Source organism: Pseudomyrmex gracilis, unplaced genomic scaffold (assembly GCF_002006095.1).
Source record: "Pseudomyrmex gracilis isolate BER0280 unplaced genomic scaffold, ASM200609v1 scaffold_25, whole genome shotgun sequence".
In the NCBI taxonomy this organism is placed as follows: Eukaryota; Metazoa; Arthropoda; class Insecta; order Hymenoptera; family Formicidae; genus Pseudomyrmex; species Pseudomyrmex gracilis.
Genome location: NW_018020609.1, coordinates 356,545 through 368,845, shown reverse-complemented (window position 1 = coordinate 368,845; position 12,301 = coordinate 356,545). Strand labels below are relative to the sequence as shown.

Sequence of the window (12,301 nt, the reverse complement as noted above, 5' to 3'; positions counted from 1 at the left end):
TATAATACGCATCGTTTCCTGAGTCAAGCAAAGAATTCTTTGTCTAATTGATAAAAAAATAATAAAAAAAGAAAAAAAAAAGAGTTTCATTCCGTCATCACAAGCCGCAAGTTCGAAAAAAAGCCATGCCCAGAGGCACTCGGGAGTTTTCCTATTGAAAAAAAGGGGTGGTTGTTCCAGCAGGTCACAATGATGACAACGTTATTACAGATTAAGAATCGCAGTGAGAAATTGTGTTGAGAGATCTCGAACGGGGGACCCCGTCACAATCGAACGCGAATTGCCTCGCGAGCGATTTTTATCTCCGAAGCGATTACAGAGAACTGCTGAATATATATCTATATATATATATATATCGGGAGATTCGTGTGTGTGTGTGTGTGTGTGTTTGTGTATGTGTGTGACTACAAGAACGTATTTCGAAGCTGCATGTGATGGCACGTGACTGTAAGCGATATCTTGCCAAAATACACGTAAGATGTTATCAATGATAATAGTTGATTGAGAGAAAGAATGTTTATCTCGCGATGTGTGTGTGAAATAGAAGAAAGTCGAGAGGTTTTGGCAAGATAATCGCGATATAAGCGTGACTGACGAATATTGAAAAAATCGATCGACTATCACTATCACATAAGCTCCGACGAGAGAGAATCGTGCTGCGATGAGTGATATGCGAGAGTGAAATCGTGCGAGAGAAAGAGAGGAGAGAGAGGAAAGAGAGAGAGAGAGAAAGAGAAGCGTGGGTGCATGGAATGTATATGCAGCATGCATTAAAGTTACGCTGCGTAAAAGCATCTATTAATTTATGACATAGAATATATATCAGAGTATATATATATAATATATTAATTAGAACGCTTGTAAGTATAATCGCGTCGCGGGGCGCGCGAAAAATTTCATCTACGCAGCACATACATAGATCTGGAAAACGAAAACTTCTGGGACAGAGGCTGATATTGTAATTCTCGATATTCTTATCTGGAAATTTTGAAGAAAATGCACAGATGAGAAAGAGAGAGAGAGAGAGACAGACAGACAGACAGAGAGAGAGAGAGAGAGAGAAAGAGATACGATTCGCAATATTGATTTGATAAGAAAGCAGATCTCTGCGAACAACAAAAATTATCCTCAAAGATCCTGCGTGCGTTAGCTACAATTAGTTTGTCGTTTTTTTTTTTAACTTTATACGCGCATTGTGAAACACGGTTTATTATTATCCCGCCGCGCGTTTAACATAATGAGAGACTGCGAGAAATGATAAATCGTGCGCGTGAAATGAGTTCGAAAATGGCCGCCACGCAGCTTGAAAGAGCGAAAGGCGACGTTCCCCTTTTGCATAATACAAGAGACCGATCCCCCGAGAATGTGTTCGCCCTACTTTTCGTTCTCCTCGCTGTAATACATATAATAATATGCGTGTGTCCAGAAGCATGAATCCAAGTCTTGTTTACTCCATGCGTCTAATATAAAAAAAAAAAAAACGATATATCCTACGATATAGGCTTTTCTCTACACGTTTTTTTTTGTTTTTTTTTTTTTGTTTTTTTGTTTTGTTTTCTACCTGAAGGCGGAGACGTACCTGTCGAGCCGTCGCAGCCTTCGGCGTGAGAAGAACATCCGTGAACTTCTCCTTCAGCGTCTAGCCCGGCATAACAACACACAACAACAGATATATCTCGCTGCAGCTAATTATTCCTGTAACGCTAGCGCGCGCTCCATTTGCCTAAATTCCTAATCCGGTTCCCCTTCTCTCCCCTAAACGCCACACCGCCAAAACCCTCCCTTCGCTTATGTCAGCTGGCGTACACAGGCGGAGACATATGGCGACCTCCCCGCACTCGATTTCTTGCCACACGTTGTTCTTAAAGCGTAACAATCCGCGATTTGCATATCACTTGAGAACAGCGATCCGCGGCAATAAGAAACTCGGAGCGGAATTGGATCTGACTCCTTCTGTCGCGCCCTTCTTCTCCTCCCGTCGCTTCGTTCTTTTTTTTTTTTTTACATCCGATTCTTTCGCCGCTCCTCTCGCGTGTTCTCTCACGGCGGCGCATCTCTTATTTAAACATTTTTACAACCGAGAGACGGAAAGAGACGATGGAGTCTTAAAATTTCACACGGATCAAGTAGTAACTGTCCGAGGATAACGGTTATGTTTCTTCTTTATTTCCCGGCATCTGGAGATGATGGATGCAGAACGAGCGCCGGAGCGAAATGGTTTCGCGAACGGTCAAGCGCGTTTCGCGCGCTTCGAAATCGATAAGTCGCGCGTACACGTCACGTGATCGCGGTTCATATGTTATAAATGTGTATTTATATAAATTAAAGAAAAATTTGAAACTCACGGTCAATCAACTTTGATCTTTGATCTTCAGCCGAGAGCTGAGATTTGTATTTGATATAAAATTTGCCGCTATACGCTCGCTTGTATACCCAACATTCATCGGCGAATCTGTTTATCAAACTATAAATTTTAATTTGTTGAAAATGCTGCGGACCAATGCGAGAAGTGCACGCGTGAGTTTTACCAATTTACATGCTAAACAAAATTTATTCACTATTTACGCAATTTAATAAGCCAAGCATTTCATATTAAATAAATTTGTTGGTTAGTAATTTCGCTCGTGTTGATCATACATTTTACGAGTTGATCGATTAATTTAGAACGAGTTCGCCGAACCGTCTGTTCAGCTGACGTTGAATCGCGCAAAGTTTTCGCGAATCTTCGTGAAATTTCGGTTTTTTTGAACAAATCATCGGATGACACACAGAGAACGAAACAACGAAAATCAGATACCGGATTCGTTCGATGAAGCGGCTAACTACAACGATAATTACCCAACTAAATTTTGTCAAAATAATTATCACTATATATCGATATACACGCATTTCCATTTTACGATACATATGTATATACATTGATTGATGTAAACAACGAATATACACACATGCTTCATCGTAAATCTGTATATACACATCGAACAGCACAACACACGACACCATGTTTCTCATTAGCACACATTTGTTGTTTTTTTAATTTTTTTTTTTAAACAATTTTTTTTTTTTACTGTACAGCAGCGGTGAAAATCAGTGAGAATTGGAAGTCATCATTTACATGTAGAATGACGATGGATCGATCGAGATGAAAGAAACGTCGCGCGCGATAACAAATTTCTCGACCACTCTCTCGGGCGGAACTTTCCGGGACTCTCTGATCTGTACTTCGGAGGAAATTCTGCGATCTGCTGGAACCAGTGATTACCGCACTCATTTTATTCGAGAGTTTTCTAACTCAACTCATCTTCGCCCTCGGCGTTTCCTTTTATTTTTTTATTTTTTTAATTTTTTTTGGTATCTCCCTCCCTCTGTTTTATAATTGCGGAAAAAAATTCTTCTTTCGGTGAATATTTTAATTGGATCTCCGTTAAAATTTTCCGAACGAAAAACGATCAACACGAACAACATTTCGCGTTTCTGCGCCAAATTATTCCACGAAAATAAAGAGAGATCGCCATTGCGAGAGTAATGTTTTTTTTTTCGTTTTGCTTGTATCAAAATTTGTCAGTTTTTTTGTTTTACAAACTTTTCTGCTCATTTCGAATAATAATAATAAATATCAGGTGACGAAAAAAATGAGAGATAATATTTTTGTCAAACACGACGGAAAGGATCTCGACATGGCACGTGTTTGGGTTTAGTTTGTATTTTGGGATGTCCGACGTACATTAAAAGTTTTATCCTACGGATAAAAGTCAAGTTTGCGTGTGTACGTGGAGGGCAAGTCAAGCCAAGTTGTATTACCTTGTTCTTGCTTGTTCTTCTCTATAGACATGCAGGCTATACGCCACTCCTGAAGTTCGGGCGAGGGGATAAGACCCGCGGATCCAGCCGCGTTATCCTTTCGCGCCTGCCACCAGTGATGATCGTCCTTGCTGATGATCTGCAGAATATCGCCGGTCTTGAACGCGATCCCGGCCTGCGCGCAGGGTATCAGTTCGTCCTCCAACGGATCGTAGTCGAATTGCGCTCGAACGAAAATCTGTCGGTGCGAGTAAGAGTCGCGTTAAAAAAGTTTTTAGAAACGAATAAAACTCGGTCGTGGTTGTAAAAATCACTAGTAGACTCGACGTCAAGGATTTCACCGTGTGTGCTGATATACTCAATAAGAAAAAAATTTGTTACTCGAAGAGTGTAATAAAAAAAGATTGAGAGAATAAAGAAAAAATTTTACTTGACATTAACACACACACACACACACATGTACAGTAAAATCGTTGACACATCCATCTTGGATTAGTTGAATTAATTAACAACAACGGATCGTTGATCATGAGATGTGACTAGGACAATCGTTCTACGGACTATATCGATCGCTGATAAAAAAAACCTACACAGCTCTGCGCTAGAACATAGCGAACGTGTATCTAGATATTGCGAGGAAAGCGAAAGAGATGCGACGTAGTAACAAAGCGTTGGCGATAGCTCTTGCAGAGAAGAAAAATATTAATGTATATATATATATACATATATATATATATATATGTATAACATAAACAATTTGTATAAAAGAAACGTACGTAAGAAGAAAAATCAGAGCGCTCGCAAGTTTGTCCGAAAAATTGCAGTTTTGACGTTACTTTATACAAACACGGCGCAATACATAATAATTTGTACATACGAATCGTGAAAAATATTTCGCAAAATTCGCAAGTCATCTGACGTAACCAGCGATCGACTCGTAGCTCGATTTCGCCACATCGCTTATGAAGTTTTTAGGAAAGAAAGAAAAGGGTGAGGGGGGGCCACACGCAAGACAATTCAAATGAAAAAAAAAGAAAAAGAAAAAAAACAGGCATGACGTCGCTGTATGACGTTTTACAGTTGATACGCAAGGGTAATCGACACAAAGAGGTTCTTGTTTTTTGTTTCTTTTTTTCTTTTTTTTACAATTTTTCAATCGGTTACAGTTATCGGTTCGGAAAAATTCTTTCGATCGGGCGGGGACACGAGTGAGTGGTACAGTGCGAGCTCTTTGTCGTAATTTGCGTACTATAGCGCCACCGGCTTTTTGGTCATCTATAGCGATACATAATATGCAAGAGTATATTATGTGTGTATAAAAATAGGCGTACATACATACAGATAATACATGTACATGTATATATATTTTTTTTAAATATACATATATATATATATATATGTATGTGGATTCCGTTTTACAAGAAGCTCAAGCACTAGTTGCTGCACATCACGCAAAACAGACGCACACGTATTTTGCACGCGCGCCCAACACGCATATCGGGAGGGGGATGCAGAGAAGATATATGCCGCGCGGCCACTACATGAAGTGAGTGTGAGCGAACGGCGCGAGATGAACAGTGGGTTAAGTATGATGAAGAGAAGAGTATGATTTGCACAGTGAGAGAGAAGACAAGAGATGAGAGAGCGCGCGGCTCCTAGCGCGCGTATTTCATTCTTCACGAAACGCAGGGGTTTAGTTCATATATAAACGCAGGATGTATGTGTTTTCATATATGTATATATATATGTGTATATATATATATATATATGTGTGTGTGTGTGCGTGCGTATTACACATGTGTGAAGAAGGACTGACGTGTAGGAGAACGAAAGGGAGGAATGAGAACATTCATCGATTTCTCGTACGAATATTACTCTCGCAGTCCGCCCGATATTTCACGTATAATTGTATCGCTTTTAATTACAACTAAGAATTTTCAGGAATATATCCAAAAATCAGAGCATCGACAATCCCGGATTAATTAACGCGCGTGCACTAATTAAAGCGCGTCACGTCGGGAACGAGAGAATTCGCGAGTGAAGAGCACCGGCTGAACACACATTCTGCGGCTTTTCGTCCCGGTGCGACTGAGCATTTTGAAATATTTTAAAAGCGCGTTTGTTTCTTTCATAAGCACAAAGAATCGGACAACACATTGAATATATACAAAAGCACACAAATCTTTCAATTTAATATTCGTACAAGTGTATGATGAATTTTTTTTTTTATGATATGTATCGATTGAATGTAATTATTTTATTATGACAACCGTCGTTTGTTGCGACGTTAAATTCGGGAATCACAATTCATAATTATTCCATTAAAAATAATAACTTTGTAAAATGTATATACATGTTAACGTGAAAAAAAAATTCATTAAAACATTTAGAAAAAAAAACTATAAATATGAAGACGATATACGTATTAAAACGTTTCAAAGTTTCATGCGTTGTTGACACAAAAATTGTTGATTGTGCAATAAAAAGTTATTTAGAAAAAAAGACTATTAAATTTGTAACTGTAGATAAGGAGAAAAAGGCGCTCTTTTTTAAAGGGTGAAAACAAACACAGGTGACAGGTGTGAGAAGCAAAATTTCAATAACTTACGTTTACTCTCTCGTACAGCGATCGCGAGCGATTTTAAGTTCTAGTTTTCGGAAATCTTGCCGAACACGCGCGAGAGGCATCTGCAAGTCTTATGTCGTACTTTCTCGCGGAACATAATCCTTAACACATTGTGACTCCGAAGCCCGTATAACCGTCGTCTACACGTTTTCAGAAGTGCTACGTCTACGCCAGCAGCATGTCAGCGAGTGCTCTCGTCGAAAATACACATATATATATATATATATATACATATATATATAAGTTTTGTTGAAGCATGAGAAAGAGAGAACCGTTTCTCCGCGTGTTTCTCAAGCAGGACGATCACGTTTTCGCGAATTACGTCGAGTGCTTTGAGAAGCGAGAGAGAAAAATTTTTTTTTTTTTTTTAGGCAAGAAATACACAGGCGCCCAGATTAAAAGAGTCATAGAAATGATGAGTAAGTAAATATAATACTGATGAGAAATAAACATATAGAGCGAAATTGTTGTATCTATCAAAAATTCAAGAATAAAAACGAACACAAACCAAAAACCAGTCTAAAGAGCAAACTATTTTTTTTCAGTTCAGAGTTTCTAATATATAAAAAAGATAATAATAATAAAAAAAAAAAGATAAATCCTGTACGCTACGGAAAAACTATGGATTTTTTTTTATTTCTAAGCATTCCTCTGAGCGTCCATGCGAATAAGGAGAAATTCTCGTACGTGGACACAGAAGCGAACATGTCGTACGTGTTTCTCGAGACCTTCCGTCGCAAAAAAAAAAAAGAATCGCGGAAGTAGAAAAGAAAAATCGTTCGAGTTCGCGAAGTTTTATTATTCGCGAGTTCTATATTTTTCTTTTTTTTTTTTTTTTTCTTAGCGATGGCGTGTAAGAGGTGATAGGAGCAGAGACAGAGAGGCATATAATGTATATACATATACATATGAATGTATATAATATATATATATATATATATAAGTATTATATGTACGCATAGCCTTCTAACTACAGCAGTCCAATCACACCAGATCAAGTGGCGGTACTTACTAACACTGGCAGAGGCTTAATCCTGAACAACTAGAGTGTTGAGGAAACAGAAAAAAAGGAAGATCAATTAATTAACATGTTCAATAGTCGCACCAAAAAAAAAGCGTAATACGGAATTGTTTTCTTTTTTTTTTTTTTTTCATCCCGAGGCCTCACCTCCCGCGCCCAGTCGCGCGAGGGGAGAGGAAAAGAAAGACTTGACACAATCAACGATTGAAGAAAAAAAATATCACAAAAAAAAAAGAGAGACAGCACCTACAGTTGAGTCGCACGCGCGTCAAACGCTTCCGAGATGCACGGTGCGTAAAAATTGCTGTGTGTGTAGCACATGCAGGCATTTTTGCTAAAAAAAAAAATAGAGACTCCTCGTTATTATCAAGACTGATGTGTGGTGGTATTTCGTATTCTCGACACGAGCGTTGAGCCTTCTACGCATAATCTACGCCGTTTCTAATTCTTTAAAAAGAGGAGAAGAGGAAGGAGGGAGAAAAACTAGCGTAACAGAACTGGTAATGGTGTGGAGAAGTTCGCATTTCATATTTCGGTGTCGACTTCCGATGCCGGAAAAGTGGCGGTTTCACTGCAATTTTTTGAACTCGCTATAAAATTACGTGTCAACTTTGCAACGGCTTAAAAGAATTTTTACACCGAATCGGCAGATATTGTTTATCGTACTAGAATTGTTTTATATTGAGGAAAAAAAAACGACTTATCGCGCGCGATAACGTGACTTTTCGATATCTCCGTGAAGCGTATGCGCGTAAATTATCGTAATTAAGCCGGATACGCGCGCCCAAACACCTGCTGTGTGCCGAGCGTGTGCGAAGTAATTTCGAGCTCGCTCGCAGCTCTGCGGCACACGTGTGTGAGGGCGCGGAAATGCGAGTTTTGGCGAACGAAAGAGAGAAAACAGAGAGAGAGAGAGAGGAAACTCTCTCGATATGCCGGGAAAAGTTGGGGCGGGGAGGAATCAAAGCGGCACTTTGGCGTACAAGTTAGTAACGTACGAATGTGTGTTCTCGTGATACGCTTCAGCGTTAGAAGAGAGGAAGAAAGAAAGAGAGAGAGAGAGAGAGAGAAATAATACTTTTACGCGCGTGTTGTGTGTGAAAATAAAACAAAGCTGCGGTGTGGGCAAAAGCTAACGGAAGTTTTCCGCTTTGTTTATCTCCGCCCAAAACCGCGTGGAGAAAGGTGTGCAAATTACATCATCGTCGTCGAAAATAACGCGATAATTTTAGACGTCCTCCGGGATTTCGCAAACGATCGGATTTATATAAATAAAAGATCGTTTACGTTCTCTTACGTTCGAGAGATATTTTTTTTTTTCTGCGCCTCAAGACGTCTCTTTAGGCTTTCTTCGCTCGTGACTTCATTGTCACGCCGCGGCCGTTCGCCAGCAAAATGCTTTTTACATCCTAGAATGACGAGCAATGATAACGGGATTTTTATATATAATACAAGGGAATGAATATCAAAAATACACGTAAATATGTACAAAACATCTAATTACTATTATAAAAGGAAAATAGCACAAGTTTCGAAGCATCGAAATAATGTACAGAGAAATAAAAAAATTTTAAAAAATAAAAAAATAAAAAAACAGAACCTGTGGAATCGGCTTCATAATAAAATTTCAACTCAGTCAACGCGGTCAACTTGAATTTTATCTTTACTCTTCGCGGGTGTTCAATGTTAAACACAATTACGACGTGATATTAACGCCTGAATTACCACCGGAAACATAGTTCGCTCGCTCGAGTTTCAACAAACCGCGTTTATTTGTTAAACAACAACGTCAACAAACTGCATCATCAGAAGCGTGAAATAATGCGGCGAGACAAATTAAACCTTGAATTTAATTATTCGCGCAAGTATGCGAGTATCGCAACCGCGACCGCTCCGCGATATGACGTTTTTGACAGATCGATAGTAGTAGACCTCGATCACACACACGCATAATTTTCACCCGAACAAACTTCTCCCACTTTCCTCCCCGACGAAGGTTTCCGATAGAATCCATATTCCGCGAGAAATTTCTATTCTATCTGATTACAAATTCCTATCTCTCTCGCTTCGATTCCGAACGACGGGGAATAATGACGAACGAGTTTTCTTTTATGAAACCGATTCCGAGGAGAAGAGAGAAAGAGCAACGACGACGCGCGTCCTCAAACTTCAGGCCGCGCTATTCGACGAACAAAGTCAGCCGCGGCGGTGTATATATATATGCCGCAATACGATTGTGTGCACTATCCCATCCCGTTTCCATAGTAACGTCTCGCCAAGAGAGAGAAAGATAGAGGACAGTGCATGGACACATGGGACGACATACGGGTTTCGTGCATTGGAAACTGCGTTTTCTTTTTTTTTTTTTTTTTTTTGGTTTTTCACATCAAAGAAGGAAACGGGAAGCGAGCGATGTTGGGAATGGTCGTGCAGGAGGTTTTGACTGTGGTATGCCGTTGATGGGATTTTCATGGAGGAGGAGGAGAGCGAACACCGGGAAAAGACAATTCTACTCAGTGATATAGCAGGTACTGCGACTATCGACAACTCGTCTGGTGGACTGACTGCTGATGCTGCTGAATCCTCTTGTCGATTTCCATCGGGACCCCGGAACTATCCGCCTCGCAAGAGCGAGCGCTTCCCGGGCGCGCGAAGGCAAAGAGGGGAACGGAACGAGGGGCGGGGGGGGGGGAGGAATGAAAAGAGAGAGAGAGAGAGAGAGAGAGAGTCTTTGTATCGCGAAGCAGAATAAACCCGGGCTGAAAATTTCGCAGCGGGACGGGATTTCTATCGAGGCGGATTCCGCTCGATTGTGCTAACAATGCACACACCGCCACCGCCGTCGTTGCGCACTTTTCATCATCGATTTCAGCCGTGATTGAAAAAAATACACGTATATACACGAGCGGCGCGATCGTGTCCTCATCGATAATGCGGCGATATTGTCTTTTAATTTTAACGAAGACGGAAAATTCTGTTGTCGCGCAACAAACAATCGCGAGCAATATGTCTTTCTTCGCGGGCGATCTTAAATCAACTCAAAAATCGGATTCAGCTCTGCTCCGCGACACGTTTCTTTCAAATGGGGGGGGGGAAGAATAAAGGCGAGGGAAGAAAAGATTCTATAAATTGGATCGTAAAAAACGTCACACAGATGATGGGAGGAACACAGATACATAAAGATTACCTATTTTTTTTATCCACGCATACTGCAATTAATTTGTGTGTGTATGTACGTGTGTGTGAAAAAAGTGGTGCGTGAGGGGTGGACATGTGCGACACACATAAGGGTGTGGAAATAAAGATCGCAATTACCGAACATCTTTCGATCATTTCGTTCGCGCGGATCTACTACGCCGGGACAGAGACCAATCCCAGCGAGTCGCTCTCTTTCGAATTTACTCCTCGCAAAACATTCGCCTGGCGCGATGCGAAATTTCATAGACGCTTCCCCGCGCGCGCGCGATCGTCAGAAATGCGATCGTCGCACGCTCGTTGAGAATCGTTTCTCGGGGAATATACATCAATCCTCTTCGCGCGAGAAGAGCGGAGATATGTCACAAATATCGAAAGTCGTTCTTTCGGCGTCGTCGGTGAGCAGACGATACGCACGTGGGAATGCGATCCGAGAAACGTGCGCGAGGTTGGGGAATCCGTTCCGAGACGAACGAATACAGAATTTTCTGTATCGCCGAGCATGCGTTTAATTTGTGTAAAATTTAAACGTAATTTGTATCCCCGTTTTCAAAAGTATCTCCGAGAAAACCACATCATCGTGGGAAGAGAAACGCGTCGAAACATTTCAGTCTCTGTTCAAAAATTTCTTCGTAAATAATAACAAAAAAGTTTGTCGTAAACTATTTTTGTCGTATGTCAAGTTTCAATTATCGTCTTGATTTGTTATCGCGAAATCAATTCGCAAATAAAGTAAACTTGTTTTCGAAAAAAAAAGAAAAAAAACGTCGTTCGAAATTGATCTTCCGTGTTCATCCAATTCCGGAAGATCGAACTAACGTTCTCGGGACGTCTGACGAAATCTGCGGGAAACTCTCTCTCGCGCTCGAGACATTTCGCTCTCGAGATGCCTCCTCGCGCAGAGCGATAAAGTGTCAACAGCGATCGTTGCAGGCGCGTGATCGTCGCAAGGTGCGAGAGCGATAAACGGGCGGTAATAGGGGTTGCGACAATACGGAGGGCATGTTTGACACATCTGAGCGTGCGCGCGCGCGCGCGCGTGTGTGTATGTGTATCGTTCGCTGATTCTATTTCTATGACGGACAAGAGGTCACGTTACAGGTGACGTGCCGACGACTCTCGTGGTGTATTCCAGCGGTTCATGCTTTATTATATCTTCGTACAATGTGAGTGGTTGGGAGGTGAAGGTAACAACGCCACTGCCGTTACGCTCTCGCCGATGCTGTTGCCGCTTTCGCCTAAGGGTGCGATCGAGCAAGTGTGTACGTGTGTGTGCGTGTGTGTGTGTGGAGGACCCGAAGAGAGTGATAGCTTCGGAAATGCAACGTGAGCGGTTCGGGGGAGGGGCGTGAAAGAGGGTGCTTATCGTTACCGCGCGAGGGTGCATCGCTTCCCGTGTAACACGTGGGAGATAGTGTGCCCTGCCCTCGTTTTGCTGCTCGTCATCGCCTGGGGGAAGGAGGGAATGTTACGCTGTTTATTCGTATAACGGAACGTGTTGCCGCTCCGCACCGAGAAAGTGCGCGCGTGCGCGCGCACTAATTATCGGTCGTAGAATTAGTCGTGTTTCCCTTCAACGAATACAACACGGACGCGTGAGACAGCGAACGATTAACTTTTCCAGCGCTCGTTTGGGTGTTTTTTTTTTTTTTTTTTTT

At 41.3% G+C, this 12,301-nt stretch overlaps 1 protein-coding gene across 9 annotated transcripts in view; it reads right to left on the bottom strand.

The window, feature by feature from the left end:
* LOC109852167 (peripheral plasma membrane protein CASK) overlaps positions 1-12,301 on the bottom strand; it is a 197,828-nt gene that overhangs the window by 4,377 nt on the left and 181,150 nt on the right. For 4 of the 9 annotated variants that reach the window (XM_020423066.1, XM_020423060.1, XM_020423061.1 and 1 more), the window contains 3 exons: positions 7,440-7,469; positions 3,802-4,039; positions 1,580-1,639 (listed from right to left, as the gene is read on the bottom strand). In XM_020423066.1, coding sequence (XP_020278655.1) covers positions 1,580-1,639; positions 3,802-4,039; positions 7,440-7,469 — 328 coding nt within the window. The remainder of the gene's footprint in view (positions 1-1,579; positions 1,640-3,801; positions 4,040-7,439; positions 7,470-12,301) is intronic. The other 5 variants (XM_020423062.1, XM_020423064.1, XM_020423065.1 and 2 more) reach the window with 3 other exon arrangements.